The following is a 17983-nucleotide window of genomic DNA, read 5'->3' on the forward strand; positions in this document are numbered from 1 at the left end:
TTTAACGGCGATGCAGCTGGGCGTGCACGACGACGGAGACATTTTAAACGGGCAACGCTCGCTTGTTTTCGGCACCCCCGAGGCATGGATACTAATGACGTCAGATTCTGGGTGAGTCGTTGATCTCTACTGATTGGTTAGGGAAAAATCAAATTCCCTCCCCCTTGTAAATCGCATTCAATGGAGGCAATGTCAGACTGAAGGTTCTGGGAGCTTCAGTCTGACACTCAGGCTAGGTAGAATGTGCTATGGAGGTCACTGCTCCGAGAAGCCTTCTGGTAATGGCTTTTTTTCAAGCCTCTGATCGGCCAACATCTTTGCCTTCTTTGCGTGGCTTTAGGCCTGTTTGTTTGGCCATCTCTTGGCAGTGCGTTTTCATTTGGACAGACATTTTCTGTGGACTGGAATTTTTGGGGGGGAGCAAAAGTGGGGAAAACCATCCATTCATCCATTATCTGTAACCACTCATCCTCGTTATGGTCACGGGCAGGCTGGAGCCCATCCCAGCTTACACTTGGTGAAGGCTAGGTACACCCTGCACAGGTCGCCACAGGGAAAGGAAAACTTCTCAGGACTGTGTGCAGTGGTGTAGAGGAGGGTATATGCAGGTACACAGGGTATACCTGCTTCTCTTTGGGATCGTTTACAGTGAGGCCACCTATCAGCCAGTGGCATACAGAAGCTAGGATGGGCCCCAGTGCACGCTATTATGACGGGCCCTAGTGCCAGATTTTGTGTCGAAACAGCTACCGTTTAACCTCCTGTGACCCCGTGTCCTCATATGAGGACATTGCATTTTGGGTTTACTTGACCTTTATACTTCATTCTACTTAAATTAGGCCTGTTGTCCTCGTTTGTGGATACTTTTTTTGTGCCATCTAGTGCCAGTAAAAGCACAATACACTAATCCATGTAAAAATAAGATGGCAGCCATCTCTGCCAAGTCAGTATGCAGCCAATCCCGACACAAAATTAGACAAGGTCCAAAACCTGATCACATTTTATGGTTGAAACTTATTTATTTATGATTAATAATGTTTGTTGTTTGATATGGCAACAAATGGAAGTATTGGAAATACTAATATGGAAATTGAAGACATTGGGACTTAATTATCGTTGACAGTGTTTACTTTTTTATACTTATTGGGTCCTATTGATCCAAAATATCTAGGAGAAATTAAAAATGTATACCAAACAAAAGTTCAGGTCTCAGGAAGATATTTTACAGTATCGTCACATGATGAAATACAGACTTGATGTTGGACAACATCAATATAAATACTACGACCATTAGGGTTGGGTCGGTATGGAAAAAAAAAAAAAACGGTCCGGTTTTTGTAAAAAAAAAACAAAAAAACGCATCAAGTCGGTAATACCTGATTTTCGCCACTTGGGGGCGCAATTGACTCATTTAAAATAATAAACGACCTTAGGACAACAGAGTGACAGTAACAAGTTGTTTCTTTTATTCCATACAAATAAATTTTGCAGCTTACCCAATCAGTGCAAACAAGGATTGCCTCCTTCGCCTGGCTCAAAGCCAAAGTGTTGCCATAGTGGCGCATTCTTTGATTTCGTCGAGACTAAATTGTCCATAGTGGCGCATTCTTTGATTTCGTCGAGACTAAATTGTCCACCATTATCGACTCCCCGTCACTGTTAAACAAACTCCAGGCTACAGTAGAGGCCTCGGTGCATACGCACTCGCACCCCTAGCTCAGTCCCCGCCCCACCCCCACTCTCTCTCCTGCTCGCTGTGCGCTTGGCTAAGAGGCAGACACAGGTGCTCACAGACTCAGGCGTACTATAAGCGGAGCGGACTCCATGTAAAAATGTCCGTGAAAAATCCCCGCGATGTGAAAAATACATGCCGAACAGTCTTTTGTGTGACACTGGTGCGCGGAGCAGAGTCCGCGCGGTCGTGCTTTGCGCGCACAAGGCTTGGGGACGTCCACTTTTACCGGGCGGACCTCCCTGGTGTCCACTCCGCGTACGTTCCGCCCGAGTATGCGGCACGGTCAGTCTCAAAAAAAAAAAAAAAAGGTCCAAGACGGAGTACTGAACCAAATTGGTATTACCGAGAGCCGACCCAACCCTACCGATCATCATTGCAAATCTGTATATGACAAAAATGAGTTCTTCCTTTGAGCACAAGTGCATTCCTAAGGTGGCACGTTGTATCAACCAGAAAGGCCTGCTCTCAGCACCAACTAGAGCGGGCCCTCCAACCCCCCCCCCCCCCATCCAATGGGCCCCAGTGCAACCACACTGCCTGCACTGACTATATTTACAGCCCTGCTATCAGCCTTAAAGCCACTGGAAAATACAGCAGAGTACACCCCCTTCTTCCTCAGTAACCCATCCATCTACCTAGTAGTACTTCCACCTCATCAGCTACCACTACACTACTGTCTGTGTGGTTCTGTACAGTCTATGTTTGACTGACATCTCCCTCGCCCTCATGTCTTTTTTATCACACTTGTTAGAGTGGAACTAATTACGACTTTATGATTTTAATTAGTTCATTAGGTTTAGCTCCACCCAACAATCTGAATAGACTAATTTAATACACACATGTCTGGTCGTCAGATACTGAAGCTACCACACTGACATATTGGATTTATTTAGCTTTTATTGCAAGTACAAGATGGTATGTTTTGGACAAGTTGCCTGGTAGCTCAGTGTGTAAAGCACATGACGCAAATCAACATGTACATATTTGGTAAAAAGAGAAGGAGTCTGAGTCTTGGGGTAAAAGTCATCAGTGCATTTATTTATAGGCATTTCAACAACATTTCGAATGTACCAGAGTAAAAGAATCGTCACAAGTCAGTAAATTCTGACGTAACATGTGCCCACTTTGATATTTAAGTGCTTTTCCATGCTTCTTATTAAAAAAAGGGCAAACAGGGTTCAGCCTACGGTCAACATGCCACACAGATGGAAAAGAAAAGTATGCAGCGTGAGATAGTCGATACATGAGTCATTAATTCTCCACAACTTTCTTCATCACAAATTCACTCACTGAAAGAAAGATCTGAAAGACAGAGACAAAGAGACTTTATACAGGTGGGATCATATCAGTGTGAAGGCAGCAGAAATGATGACGGTCAGCAGAAGCACGGCTGAAGTCTCCTCAGGACGAGTGGATAGGTTGCGATCTGACCCTAAATACAAGAAAAAAGAAAAATGCAGCTCAGTTACAGTGTGATTATGATGCAGTATTATGCACATTAAAGGGATAGTGCACCCAGAAATGACTGGCTGAATGAATGGCTCAACAAAGAAATGCTGTTCCTCCTCAATTTCAAAGTCTTCAGACATGTTGGGCTGTCCTTTGCTAAAAGACCGTAGTGCAAATTATCTTTTAGCTACTGTGGTTACTGTCGTCTCACGTGATGTAAACACGGGTGAGCAAAGCACATGCTTTCGCTGGTCTCGCGCAAGCGCGCACACGTGAGCGCGGAGCACAGAGGAGCAGTCAGAGCTACAGGCTACAGTGAGGCTAAAAACAGAGTTCATATGACGTTTTTCGAAACAACTTTTTATGTCGGGGCTTCAGGACACTTGGATCACTACGGATGAGCATGTTGGAGATATTTTGTGGTTTCAATTTTGTGTTCTTGGACGCCATCAGCCATTAGGTGTGCTAGCCGCTCCCCCCGCCGATCTCCGCAAGGGATGTGAGGACTCTAAAACTTCACCTGAGCCTCCATCAGCATATGGGTGAGTAGATAATGGCTGAATTTTCATTTTTGAGTGCACTATCCCTTTAAACCATTTTATTGCTCATCTACCTTTAATTTGTACAGTCTTCGAGGCTGTGGCTGTCTTCCTTGAAGCTGTGTTTTGTGCCTCACACTTGAGAGTGACAGATTTAAGCGGATGCTCCACCATTAACTCGATCATGTTGCCCCTCACAGTCTTAGTGTCCACAGACGACAAGTACCGACAAGAGGGCAGACATTTGGCCGAACACTCAAACTTGTACTTTTCTGCAATTTCTATTACATCAGGGCCTTTGATCTGAATCTCTGATGGACCAGCTGAAAGACATAGTGAGGATAGATTTAAAATACACTAAATTAAATAAAAGAAAAATAGAACTTAATTAAAAAATGTAAATTTAATAAGATTTTCTTCTTTTTTTTTGAAATCAAAAATTTAATAAGATTTTCTTTTTTTTTATATGGAGGGTTTAAAGGGCCATAACTAAATAAATAAATAAATAAATAATTACAGAATTAAATGCTTAAATAAATGAATAAACATACGATTATATAAGGTAATGCTTCACAAATATATATGTATTTGATAAAATGCTTACAAATGAATAAATAAATGTGTACTTTAATGTTTAGTTGACACCATTAATAAATAAATCACAAATTAAATTTGACGTTGAAAATATATATATAATTTTAAATTTACTGGTGTATTTATTTATTTATTTATGCATTTACACATTTTTATATTTATTTATTCATATATAATTTTATGTATTTATTTTGTGATTTATTTATTTATTGACAATAAATATGCTTTAAATTACATAATTATTTATTTTTTCTTTTATTTAAGCTTTTAAGCATTTGTGTATCAATTAATTTATTTATTTGAGCATTTAATTATATAATTTTTTTATGGATTTAGAGCTCTTAAAACCCACCATGCAATCCAAGTTTAGAACATCTCAGATCTTGAAGATCTTCACTTACATGTCACAGCTATGTTTCGAGTAGCAGCAGCAAACAGCCCCGACACACTGTTTGTGGCTTTGCAGATGAGCATTTTGGAGTTGTCCATCTCCTGAGGGGTGATGGAAATAACATTCCCCTGACCACCTATCCACGGGCCTTGATCTGTCCTCCAGGCGTAGGTACAAGATGGCCGACAGTAGGCGTGGCAGCTGTAGGTGTGGCTCACTGATGGATTCATCAGATCAGGGCCTGTGATGGAAACATTGGTCGGTCCCACTGAGGTGAGAGAGACAGATACGTTAGAAGGGAGAGACAAACAAAGCACAGGAGGTATGAATAAAGGAGAAGGGTCCACCAGAGACTTGGCTGTTGGACCCATCCACCACCCATCCTGCCCACCCTACACGGACTTTTGCAACCTTAACTTCTGTTCTTGTCCTGCTGGGTTTTTTCCCTCTGATGCTGGCAAGTGTTGTTAAAGGAGCTGTTTTCGTTGGTGTGTCATACCAGAAGTCACCGCCCAAGTAACAGATTTCAGCAGCTTCAGAGTGAGACTGGGTTGATCCTGGTGATGGAGATGGGCCCCAGCACCAGAGGTGTACCTGAGCTTGGAGCTCTGCAGCAGGTCACCATTGGAATATGGCATTTTTAAAAATAAAATAACAAATCTGCTGTCATTACCTAACACTTGCAGTTGTTTTGTTGCCTTGGCAGTCACCCCTGTTTCGTCATCTGTGGCCGTACACGCCACCGTTAAGGCCTCCACCCAACTGTTAACAGTGAAGGCGAGCGAGTTTCCCTGACCCTGAGCGGTCTGTCCATCCAGAGACATAGAATAGGTACACGCAGGGCAGTTGGCATCACACTCAATGCTGCTCGGCACACCCACAGTCACGTAGTCTGGACCGATGATTTTACAGGTGATTTTCACTTCCTCTGAAAATGTCAACAGTCACAATATGAATTTAGTGACAGTGTTCACAGTTCTATATGTAATCATACAAAGATATTACGGTGAATGTTTTAGTATCTCCCTGTTAAAAGTGATACAGATAACATCTTTAATATTGGTTTTTATTGTTTATATAAATGTAAAGTCACTTACCCTTATCGTCATCATCCAGTTCATGGGTCTCTCCATCTGTACACAGTACTGGCTGAAGGCCTGCACAGTCAATGGAAACATATTTTTCATTTTTATTAAAAAAAGAAACTGAAGTTTGAAGCATCAAAGTTCATTCTTGGCTTTGGAAATAGACTGATTTAATCTTGGGGATCTTTTTTTTCAAAATGTTATTGAGCTGAATGAATCAAATCCTGATAGTGATGAGTTATTTCACAGCGGTTGTGACGCTCAAAAAATATATCCACTGATTTACGATGTTAAGTCTATGGGAAAAAGCATTTTTGGGTGCAATGGCATCACGTGATGGACCAAGGAGTTGTAATTCCACCTTCTGGCAACTATTTCAAAATGGCTTCAGAGCCTGACGATGTTCCTGGAGGTAGATTATTTTGCAATCTTAACATGCTCTGTAACCGATGACTGTATATAAAGATGGACAACATGTCTCCACTTCCTACCACTGTACAAAGTTGAAGCCAAAATTGAAAATTGAAGCCCCAGATATGACTGCTGCCATCTTTGCTGTCTTTTATAGCGTGTGGTGTTTCACCATGGGTGGGGCTCAGCCTCTGCTCTTACACACACAGAGGAGCTCGGCAGAATGGAGAAGTGAAAGACAGCAGGAGGGTCGGAGACGACTGCACTCAGCATGTCTGTGCATGGAAGTTTTGAGAGTAAAAACACCTCAACTGAACTCAACACGAATTTATTATTTATAAAGCACCAAAAGTCCTGTACAAGAGGAATAAAATGCTACAAACACACACATAAGAGGCGACATAACTGTCACACATTAAGAGACACAACACACACAGGCCAGCATCAGGGAAATCCACATCAGGGGAACACTATTTTTTAAAAGTAGATTTTGAGCCAGGATTTAAACAACTCAGTGGTGGGGGCAGATCTGATGTGGAGGGGGATGCTGTTCCACAGTTTGGGGGCAGACACAGCAAAGGCACGATCACCCCTGAGCTTGAATCTGGAGCGTGGGACAGCCAGGAATAGAATAGGGAGTTAGGAGGTCTGTGATGTATGATGGGGCCAGACCACTGAGGGCTTTGTACACAAACAGGAGAACCTTAAAGTCAATTCTGAACTTCTATATAACTCAATACAGCTGATCCCCATCATTTAAAAAATGCCTCCATCAGCCCTGATACCAATCTTTGAGATAGGATCTGGAAATCACCAATAATGAGTAATATTAGGTGTCAAAGAAAAAGAAGTGTATCAGTGTGCGATTTCTTAACTCTCGGACTGACACAGTTTTCAGCTAGCCTATATACTTCAACAGCATAATGGAATTCCTGAACTTCAGTTACGGCTTTTGGTTATGTTGTGCTACCCCAAGATTTTCAGTGGCTCCACCTGGCCACCCCTATGAGTACCACTGGTGTTGGTTTATCTATAGCAATGCTTTGTATTTTTTAAGCCCATAATTTCTGTATGTAAAAGCTTCAATTCAGAGTGAATAGTAGCCGTCGAAAATAAAAAAGTGTCATACGGGAGGCCCAGAAGCATAAACTAACTTGAAATGGAAAAACTCAAGTAAAGTTTATTGTAGATCACATTCATAAGAGGTAATATACACATACAATGAAGGAGTTTACATAGTAAAAACACGTAGAAAAGTTTCTCAGCACGGCAGCACTCACACACTGCGTCAAAGGATCATATCATCACAACTAAATGTGACTCTCATTGCCTCTGCTATTTTTATCATCAGAAAAAGTATTATATTACCTGCCAGAAATAGCAGCAATAAAAGTCTGCTGACATTTGAGAGTCCTCCGTTTTGTTTGGATATGTGGGTATAATCCATGGTCCTGTGAGAATCTGAAGTGTACGGCCACCAGGAAATAAAAAAGTGGCGCTGCATGGTCAGTCAGTCAATACAGCAGGAAGCAGCTGTAATCAGAGGGATCTGACAAGCAGCATATCTGCCTTCTTAGTCACTCTAATGAGAAATATATTGCTTTTGAATGACAGCAGTTGAAAGTCCGACCCACTGATGTTTCAATAAGGTCTCACCCTGCGTGAGTTTTTGCAGATTTTCTTCAAAAAACAAATGACTACAATAGATGTGAGTCAGTGGAGTGGAGAGCAGCAGTGCGCCTGTCTTTGGGCTTCTGGCTCCGGGCCACTGAAAGGGAGTGTTTTGGAGATGGTAGGAGGGTGTGATGGTGTGAAGACTGACCCAAATAGGGGCATGTTAAAGGTCTGATCACTGAAAGAGGGTGCGTGTCCAAAACAAAAAGGGATTTCATCTTGGAAAACGCATATATACAACAAAATGTAACATGACATCATCATTACTCAGCTAGAGAGTAAAAACCTAAAATAAAAACTGAGAATTAGTCACTCCTGACGTGGCGGTTAATTATTTAAAGGGCCTGCAGTGGTTCATTTGATGTGTGTGACGATATTCACTTCTGCATTCCCTGCATTAATGGTATTTGCACAACAGGTGACCTCGCCCTCTGTTAGAAATACGTCACTATCAGAATAAATTATCAAAATGCAAACAGACAAAAAAGAACCTGCTACACAATGGACTTTAGGGAAGCAGTAGCAGTATGAATTAAACCTTTTGTATATGGTCGATGGATAAATAATCCGACACACACACTTTAAAACAAACAGGTAAATCACATTTACTGAAAGCAAAAACTAAACAGACTCATAATATTCAATACTCCTACACAAACACAACAAAGTCAAAAAGAAAATCATTTTTGGGGTGCTGGTGTCAATGTGTGCATAGTGTGCATGTGTGTGGTTAAAGTGACGTCTCTCTGGAGTCCCTGGGCGGCCTGAAGGTCAGTATCTCTGTGAACGTGTGACCTGCACAAACACACAAAAGGAGAGACGCTGTAAATCATGTCTGTGTCCTACTTTCACATCCAAGTTCAACACCCTTCACCTTGTCTCTTATGGAACTGTATTTTCTGCCCACATACTTGTCCTGTTTTAATATAGTAAATGGCTCCTTCTGTGTATTATTACATAGTAAAAGAAGCATCAAGGAAGCTTTTAGATCTTCAGTGACCTCTTCTGGCAAATAGTAGGTACTGCGACAACACCTCATTAACCCTCTGGGGAATTAGGGCTTTTTAAATGACTGTGCTACTTTTGACACTCTCTAATGTACAATTTGAACAAATGGAGCAGTATTTTGTGTAATGTATTTCAGGATTATAACTACAAAGTTGCAAAAAGGACTCGCACACACTGTCTAACTTGCAATATATAATTTATTTGCGACGTTTCGGTACTAGACCTTCATCAGGCAAAGTCCTTTTGCAACTTTTTGGTCCTCTCTCTCCAACGCGCCTGTCTTTTTTGTAATAGATATGCGAAGTGTTTCCTTTGTTCAGGATTATAACTACAAAAAAACAGGAAAGCTAAATGAAACTTTTGTTGAAAAGTAGTTTTAGAAAGCATGTGATTATTTTTTTAGGTCACTTGAGGTTATTCTAAGAAGTCTTAGGAATGTATTAATGTATGACCTGTTGTTTTGGATAAAGCATTAGCAGTGGTAGAGGTAGTCCTTTTGACGGAATATGCAAAACTTGCTGCTCACACGTGAGGCCAGGGAAAGGCTAGGTAGCGCTCCATCACTGCTGTAAATGATGAATTTAAAAACTTTTATGTTTCATCTAAATCACGTTACTTCAAAAAAAATCTCATTATTTGGCAGTGGACACATTGGAAAGTGTCATCTATGAGGTTTCTGTTAATATGTCGTTCATGCTTGTGTGATAAATACTTGGAGATATTTATCCAAATAAATCTAAATCCTGCCAAGCTTTGCTGTTGCAGGTTTCTAAGGTTTCTCCTTCAATTCCAGCAAATGGTGCGTAAAGAATTGTGGGTACATTTTACCCACAGATACATCTCTTGCATCCTTGAACATTCTCTGAAGGAAGGACTCTGTCGTCTGTAGAATTTGAAGGATCCTTAGGCGGGATTTGATGACATAGCATCCTTGAAATTCAGCCATTCAAGGATGCTCCCTTGACTTTGAGAAACACCCACTGTCTGAATTTGTATTTGGCCTGCATATTTGCAAAACTATCGGCCCTGTCGCCAGGAGATAATGCTGGCATTGTACGTTTCTGCAAAGTACAAATACGTTTGCATGTTTCATACGTATCCTTTCAAGGCTTCTACAGTGACGCAGTAAATGAGTGACTTTGTCATCAGGAGGTGGAGGGGATGGTGGATGGTGTGACACCTAAGCAACACAACTGCCAACCAATGAGCTAAAATAGACTAAAATGAGCTGACAGAAACAGCAGAATATGGGGATCATTTTCTGCAGGTTTGTGATGAACATTAAAAATAGTCTTTTTACTGATGATAAAAGAAAAAAAATTAATTACTAAGGCATCTTTTAACCCTTTAAAACCTGAGCAAATTGGCTTGATTTCTTTTACAAACATTGGAAGAAGGAAATGAGCAACGAAAGAAGAAATGACTCAAAAAATTAGCAAGAAATTACTAAAAAGGGAAAATTAAAAACAAGAGGATTAATTTAAAAAACAACAACACCAAAAAATACAACAACAAATACATATATTTTTTTTCCTAGCTTTTTTCCCTAGTTTTTATTTTAATTATTGTCTAATTCAAAGGTTTGAAATCTTGCTAGAGGCATCTGAAAGCAGCACAAGAAAAGTGATGTCGCTCCCGGTTTCAAAGGACAAATCTAAACCCCTCTGTCCCCTGTCTCTTACGTTTCCACTGGTCCAGCGGCAGGTCAGTGTTGTCCATGGTCTGATCATAAGGCAGCGCCTCCGTCTCCTCCTCGGCATCTCTGAACTCGCTGAAGAAAGGCAGGTCGAGTGCCTCCGAGGCGCTCACCCTTTGCTCTGGGTCCAGGAGCAGCATCTTTTCCAAGACACACACTGCTGTGGTGCACATATACAAGGCAAAGTCAGCGTGACAGAGTTTAACACACCTGGGTAAAGTGAATAACGCAGACATGTACGTACCATTTGAGCTAGCTTTGGAGAAGACAGAGTGCAAATCTTTTTTTGGCACTTTTGGTAGACTTTTGATGTAGTTTTTGGCCTGATGAGAAAAGAAATAGAGAGAAGGGTGACGAAGGCAGGTGTACTAAAGGGATTGTCATGAGAGAGGTCAGATAGAAAATATTTTGCTCTGATATTATTTTTATATTCAAGTACTGGATTTCACACACTCTTCACTAACACACAATGCTTCCTCACACACAGTCCAGTGGTTGAGTGGTCCTCAAACACAGTCCAAACATGTTTAGATTAATAATGAATTTGCTTTAAACATTATCAAATCAAAATTGGAGATTGTCTTTCGCTGTCCTGTTGTTGGGGAGCATTGTGCATTGTGAGACCTGGGTGTAGGGAGCATTAAAGAAAACCTTCCTTTAGGTTACCTGCATCAGAGCAGATCCTTTACCACTGGCAACTGTTTATAAAAAAGCCAGATGAATCTAATTCAGGGAGCTTTCCTCCTGTTTGTGTCTCTGTTGTCCGTTCTTACTGCCCAACTCTGTTTAAAAGTCAGTAATTCATCCATGACTCGAGTGAGTGTTTCAAACACACTGATTAAACATTAATGGAGGGTGATGGTGCAGGACTGGTTGGAGAAGCTTCCACAGACATTCTGATATCTGTTACTTCTCTGTAAAATGAAAACTATGAAAAAGCTATGAAAGCAAACTGCCCACAGCCGCTGTTCTCTTTGATGTCACAGAGAGCAGACTAAAAACTTTTTGCAACTCCCTTTCAGGAGTGCTCTGAGTTTGTCTTTAATATCACACTGTCAGTCCAACCTCAGGGTACGACTTACATCTTGGCTCTGCAGCTTCACAACAAAGTCAGCAGCTGGAGTTCCCGTAATCTTCATGATCTCTCGGAGCTGGTCCAGATCTGGCAGTAGCTGTGGTCAAGTGTTAACTGTTGCATGGATTTTAGACAGTTAAATGATACGTGTTTGTCTTTACCAAGGATGGATATCATTGTTAGACAGTTACATCTTACAGATTTGACACAATCTGTGCAAGACAAAACCAAACCAGTGTTGGAAACAGTCAAGGATACGATCATTTCCTTTGAACAGCGGCTTTCCCAGCAGCATCTCAGCCATGATGCAGCCAGCCGACCAAATATCCACTGCAACAGAGAGCAAACATCAGCTTTCTCGTCATTGCCTTTTTCTGTTGGCACAATATGTGAGGAGAGTTTACCAGTTTGTGTGTAGTGCATCCAGTTGAGGATAACCTCAGGCGCTCGGTACCAGCGTGTCACAACGTAGCCAGTCATTTCCGCATCAGCCTGCCTCGCCAGGCCAAAATCAAGAATCTGAGCAGGAAAAAAAGAGAGCTGTAAGATGGAAGTGTGTAGGTGTGTGGGATGTTCGCATTAAACAGATGTAAAGTTAGAGTACCTTGAGCTCACAGTCCGGGTTAATGGCTAAATTTCCAGGTTTAAGGTCCTGTGGGTGCAGAAATATGAGACAAGGAAATCCAGTCAGTGAAAGAAGTCATTTATAATTCTTAATTAAACACTTGTGTGTGAAATCCTTCAATTTGAATCATATTAATCAAGATTTTTTTGCTTCCTGTCAAGAATATTTTTGAACTTTGGATCCTTGACTTGAAGTCTGCTGTCTCTTCCAGGGCTGGCAACAACAAGTCCAGCCATTTGCTATCAACATGACAAACTAATTTTGACATCTGGGACATTTCAATGACAAAATTAAACAGCAGCCCGGCCACCAGAGAAAAATGTTGGCATTGCACATCTCTGCAGACCACAAACATGTTACATTTGTACATTTCATACGTATCATATCGACATTAAAGTGACATATATGAACTGACTTTGTCATCAAGAAGAGGAGGGGATGGTGGAAGAAGTGTCGCCTGGACAAGACGCCAAGCCACAGAGCACTACAGACCTCTTTCGAGACCAACAAACATCAAAACTGGTTGTGATTTAGTGAGTCCTCGCTGCATCTCAAGCGTCTTTTTAGCCACCAAACATGGGTGTTTATTAGCAACCTGTGGCTGTTTTCTGAGCACCTTTATAACGCCCAAGCATTGGTGTTTTTTAGTGGCTCCTGGGTGTTTTTCCAATGGCTTAATAACCCCCAAACGTGTTTTTGTTTTTGTTTTGTTTTACCAGCAGCATTCATCCCTCAAACATCTATCTATTACTGACCCGTGGCTGTTTTTCTAGCAGCTTTTTAACCCCTAAACGTAGGTGTTTTTAGCAACCTGTGGCTATTTTTACAGCGGCTTCTTAGCTCCTCAAACATGGGTGTTAATTAGTAAACTGTATCTGCTTTTTCAGCGACATTTTAGCCCTCAAATGTGGGTCTTTATCAGCGGCCCCTGATAGTCCCTCCAGCAACTTTTTAACCCCAAAACATTGGTGTTTTTTAGCGACCCTAGTGACTGTTTTTCCAGCAGCATTCAAGGCCTCAAACATGTAGTTATTAGCGACCCGTAGCTGTTTTTCCAGCAGCTTTTCTGCCCTCAAACTTGGGTGTTTTTTAGCGACCTGTGGCTATTTCAATGGTGGCTCAAACATGGATGTTGAGTGACCCGGGGCTGTTTTTTCAGCAACATTTTAGCTCACAAATGTGGGTGTTTATTAGCGGCTCCTGGGTGTTTTTCCAGTGGCTTAATAACCCCCAAACGTGGGTTGTTTTTTTTTTTGTTTTACCAGCAGCATTCAAGCCCTCAAACATGTAGTTATTAGCGACCTGTAGCTGTTTTTCCAGCAGCTTTTTGGCCCCCGAACGTGGGTGTTTTTCAGCGATCCGTGGCTGTTTTTTACAGTGGCTTTTTCGCACATAAAACATCTGTGTTTATTAGTGACCCGTGGCTGTTTTTCCAGCAGGATTAAAGCCCTCAAACGTGTAGTTATTAGCGACCCGTGGCTGTTTTTCCAGCAGCGCTTAGGCCCCCAAACCAAGTGTTTTTCAGCGACCCGTGGCTATTTTTTTACAGTGGCTTTTTAGCACCTAAAACATCGGTGTTTATTAGTGACCCGTGGCTGTTTTTCCAGCGGCTTTTTAACCCCTAAACATAGGTGATTTTTAGCAACCTGTGGCTGTTTTTCCAGCCCTAATAATGTCATGAAAAGCAGTTGTTTTTGACATTGCTGTGTTCCTGTCAGAATGGTGCCACCAACATGACTTTTCTTCCTGATCATATCCAAGTGTTTTTTGTGCCTAAACCTAACCACATGTCTATCACGGCGCTGCTGAAGCATAAAGTTTCAACTTATCCACTACATAACAATGTACAAATGTAACATATTTGTGGTTTGCAGAAACGTACAACGCCAGCCTTTATTCTGGCGACTGGGTTGTAAACGGGCAGCGTATCATTCTGTCTTGAAAATACAAGCTTCCTGTGTGGGAACTAGGGTGAATGGGATTGAGTGTGAAAAAGAGCAAGAGCCCCACCCCCAAAGCTCATAGTGTGAGAGGCCAAAGTTCACGCACCCTGTGGATGATCCCTGCAGAGTGGATATACTGAGGAGAGAGGAGAAACAGAGAGCATAAGCAACTTCAACTCAGCTCAATCCAGCAAGTGTATGACCCACAGCTGGGGGAAATTACAACATTTGTGCCACTCCAACAGACACTGTATGGATGCTGTAAAGCGAATAAGTAACATGCATGTATCTGTGTTGGTCCCAGTGTTCACCTTGAGTCCTTTCATCATCTGGTAGACAAGGAACTGCACTCTGTCCTCTGATAATCTCTCCAGCTTCATCAGCTTGCCAAGATCGGTGCCCATGAACGGCATCGCCAGGTAACTGTGGACAAGGCAAGCAGAGTCGTATCACTCCAGTGGGAGGAACAACACATTTTGTACTCAGCACTCAGGGATGCACGGGAACTTACAAATCACGCAGGCGGTCCAATGAGATTTCAGCAGTGAAAACATCCAGCAGCCCTATGACCTGTTTGGGAGAAATAAAAGCACAAATCAAATCTGATTAAAAACTTCTGACGCTTATGTCGTAATCAGATGTTTTATCTGTTGAGTGCATTCTTACATTTTCATGCTTCATGTGTTTAAGAAGTCGCAACTCTCTATACGCTCTCTTGGCAAAAAGTTTGGACTGGAAGGGCCGATGAAGTTTCTTGATGGCCACCTGCATCCCCATCCGACGGTCCCATGCTGAACTGGAACACACAGATACACAAATATGTCATGTAATTCAAAAGAAAGCTTGAACACGTTAATGTCACTCCTAAAAACTCATCCATCACTTTAGAAGTTTTTGTGGCAGACGTTTGAACACAAGGAAATCTACAAGTGTAATTAAAAGCATCTAAATGGAACACTGACCCATTAGTGATATTAATTAAACCTGTGCCTGTGCTGCTATAACGAGTCACAATGTCTGCTGCAAGGAGAAAAAGTACTATTTGAGATTGAAGACAATGTAGTGGTGCATTCTCTGCTCTTAACTCGGGGTCTTTGACTTCTTCCAACAATGAGACTGGGGGGTGGTTTTCTTTGTTGAACCACATCCATACAACACAATGCAAAGAGAGGCCCTGCAGAGCCAGCTGTGGAGACACTGCTGCCCAAAATATCCCACACAAGCAGGAGTGCCACTGCAGGAATAGAGTTTTTTTAATTTCTCTCTTTCTTTCTCTTTTAATCCATCCACCATAAAGACTTCACGCCAGACTGTTTGGAAAAGTCCACAGAGACACACACACAACTCAAAAACACCAACATCAAATCAACACTCTTAACCCCTGCAGAAATTTTGCAAAGTGACCTGTCGTCACTGTTCTTGACTCGATGTTGCTGTTGTGTCATGCAACAAAAATAACATTTTAAAAATGTGTTGTTTTTTAAATAGGAATATTATAGTGTACTCAAGTACAAATCTACTTGAGTAGAATAAAAAAGTAATAAAAGTAGAGGTGGCAAATATATTCAGATCCTTAAATACTAATAGTAAAGTAAAGTAGTAAAGTAAAAAAGCTTTATTTAAGTAATTGTGTATATAACCAGCAATTTATATACTTTAAGAGTTGAAAATAAAAGTATTCAATGCAAAATAAATAAATAGATGAATGAATACATAAATGAATGAATAAAAATCAACTGAATCAATCAAAATCAAAAACAACAACTCCTCATATTTGAAAAGCTGGAACAATCTTGCATTAAAAAATTACTTTAAAAAAATTAGCAAAATAGTTGCGACTGACTGTTTCAGCTGCACTTGTACATATCTTCAAAAAAATCTAAACAGTTGCAGTTGAGCAAAAGGTACAATATATCCCTTTGAGGTGTAGCAAAGTAGAACTAGAAAAAGGCATGAGATTAAAATACTCAAGTAAAGTACAAGTACCTGAAATTTGTACTTAAGTACAGTATTTGAGTAAATGTAGTTGGTTATATTCACCACTGGGTAAAAGTGGTTCATTAAAATATATAGACAGGTTATTTTTTTACTTTAGGTTTATTGTTTTGTCTGATGCACTGGAGAAAGAGTCAAAGTTTCTTGTCTTTTCTTGATAAAGCTGTATAAATACTATATGTCGAGTACTGAAAATACAAAACAAGAGGTGGTTTTAGACGAGAGAGCATTTGGTAAATACACTGAATCAACTGACACCGATCAATAACCGGTAAACTCTGTGCAGTTGCTGTTGAACTCACCACACAGTCCCGTAGGCTCCTGTCCCGATCTGCTTCAGGTCCCGGTACCGCTCCGGAACCTCCCACACGGTCCTGTTCACCTCCTGCCGGTAGTATCCCGTCCTGGACCGCACAGCCATACCCTACCGACTACAGGCTGTGGTTAGGATGTGGGTCCGCTCCGTCCTCTCATGGGAACAAAATTCTTTGGTTGTGTCTTTGATTTTAAGTTTCAAACACTCAAGACGCGCAGAGCAGAGTTTGGTGCGACGCGCATTCCTCCAGATGAACCAGCGGATCACTGCAGCGCTCTGCAGGGTCGCCAGTTACACCCCCAACACACACACACACGTATATAAACAGACACACACATTGTTAGTCATGGCTCCTGGTCGCCCGGGGCAGTCTATGGGTGTGTCTACAATGTGAGGAAGAAAGCCACAAAACATCTGCCCACCCTGAGGTTAGAATAGACCCTCTGATAGTCCTGTTGACATCACCATGATGTTTGTGGAGTGTTCCTGCAGAGTCAGGCAATAACTTTACATTAACAGTGATCACTGTCAGTTATAAAATCTAAAATAAATAAATAAATAAAACTCTTCTTTTTCTGTTTATTGAGGACTGTGTGTTATTGAGTTGTGGCATGCTAAATCATTTTGGGGTTTCAGGACTCTGCAAACCACCAATATATTGCATTTGTATGTTTCATGTATTATATCAACATTTAAAAAGTGACACAGCATTAAAGATGACTTTGTTATGCAGAGGTGGAGGCACCTACCAATCTGCAGAACACTGTTGAGACCAACAAACAACAAAACTGGTTGTGTTTTAGTGAGTCTTTGCTGTGTTTTGAGTGTTTTTTTAGGCTCCTAACGTGGATGGTTTTTAGTGACCCATCGCTGATTTTCAGCCGGGGATAGTGCTACGAAAAGCAGCTGCTCTTTCCTGAGACATCACTGTGTTTCCTGATGGGATTGTTACACCAAAAGTGACATTTTAAGCCAGTATTTTAAGCTTTATTAAACCATAACGCTTGCATTAACCTAACTACATAAAGAAACATAAAGTTTTTATGCTAATAATAATAATAACGTTCAAACTTAACATATCAGTGGTTCGCAGAAACGTACAATACCAACATTTTTCCTGGCGATTGGGTTGCTATTCTAGACCATTCTATTCTAGACTATACAATTATGTTATACCATAACATATACTGTTATAGATTATATTGTCTTATTCTTTTCCATACTATAGTGTACAATGCTACTAACTAGACTTGACTTATTCTACTATATTCTATCCTATATGTGGACAACATAGCTCATGCACCCACATGTAATTTTTAAACACTGACATAGGCATGGATGTTTCCAGTCGCCTCTGTCTATTTTGCCAGTGCTATTGGTGCTTTTTGTGGTTGGCTTGGACGGTGGTGACTCATCGGGATGTGGAAATCAACTAACCTGTTTGTAA

General features: G+C 41.1%; 2 protein-coding genes across 3 annotated transcripts; both read right to left on the reverse strand.

Annotated features, from left to right (window-relative positions):
- Window positions 1-2754: 2754 nt before the first annotated feature.
- Window positions 2755-7708, reverse strand: LOC126384969 (uncharacterized). Of its 2 annotated transcripts, XM_050036438.1 has the most exons (6): window positions 7573-7708; window positions 5806-5865; window positions 5382-5636; window positions 4719-4976; window positions 3798-4046; window positions 2755-3167 (listed from the first exon to the last, which is right to left on the reverse strand). In XM_050036438.1, the coding sequence occupies exons 1-6, from the start codon at window positions 7706-7708 to the stop codon at window positions 3076-3078; spliced, it is 1050 nt and encodes a 349-aa protein (XP_049892395.1). In that variant the 3' UTR covers window positions 2755-3075. The 2 variants fall into 2 exon arrangements, with proteins under 2 accessions (XP_049892395.1, XP_049892396.1); XM_050036439.1 differs by lacking the exon at window positions 3798-4046.
- Window positions 7369-16882, reverse strand: mapk12b (mitogen-activated protein kinase 12b). Its single transcript, XM_050036437.1, has 12 exons — window positions 16523-16882; window positions 14892-15021; window positions 14737-14795; window positions 14537-14648; window positions 14332-14361; window positions 12262-12309; window positions 12062-12176; window positions 11916-11987; window positions 11665-11744; window positions 10827-10905; window positions 10569-10742; window positions 7369-8673 (listed from the first exon to the last, which is right to left on the reverse strand). The coding sequence occupies exons 1-12, from the start codon at window positions 16639-16641 to the stop codon at window positions 8609-8611; spliced, it is 1083 nt and encodes a 360-aa protein (XP_049892394.1). The 5' UTR covers window positions 16642-16882; the 3' UTR covers window positions 7369-8608.
- Between the last annotated feature and the right edge of the window lie 1101 nt (window positions 16883-17983).

The sequence above is a fragment of the Epinephelus moara genome, chromosome 23 (genome assembly GCF_006386435.1).
Source record: "Epinephelus moara isolate mb chromosome 23, YSFRI_EMoa_1.0, whole genome shotgun sequence".
NCBI classification, from domain to species: Eukaryota; Metazoa; Chordata; class Actinopteri; order Perciformes; family Serranidae; genus Epinephelus; species Epinephelus moara.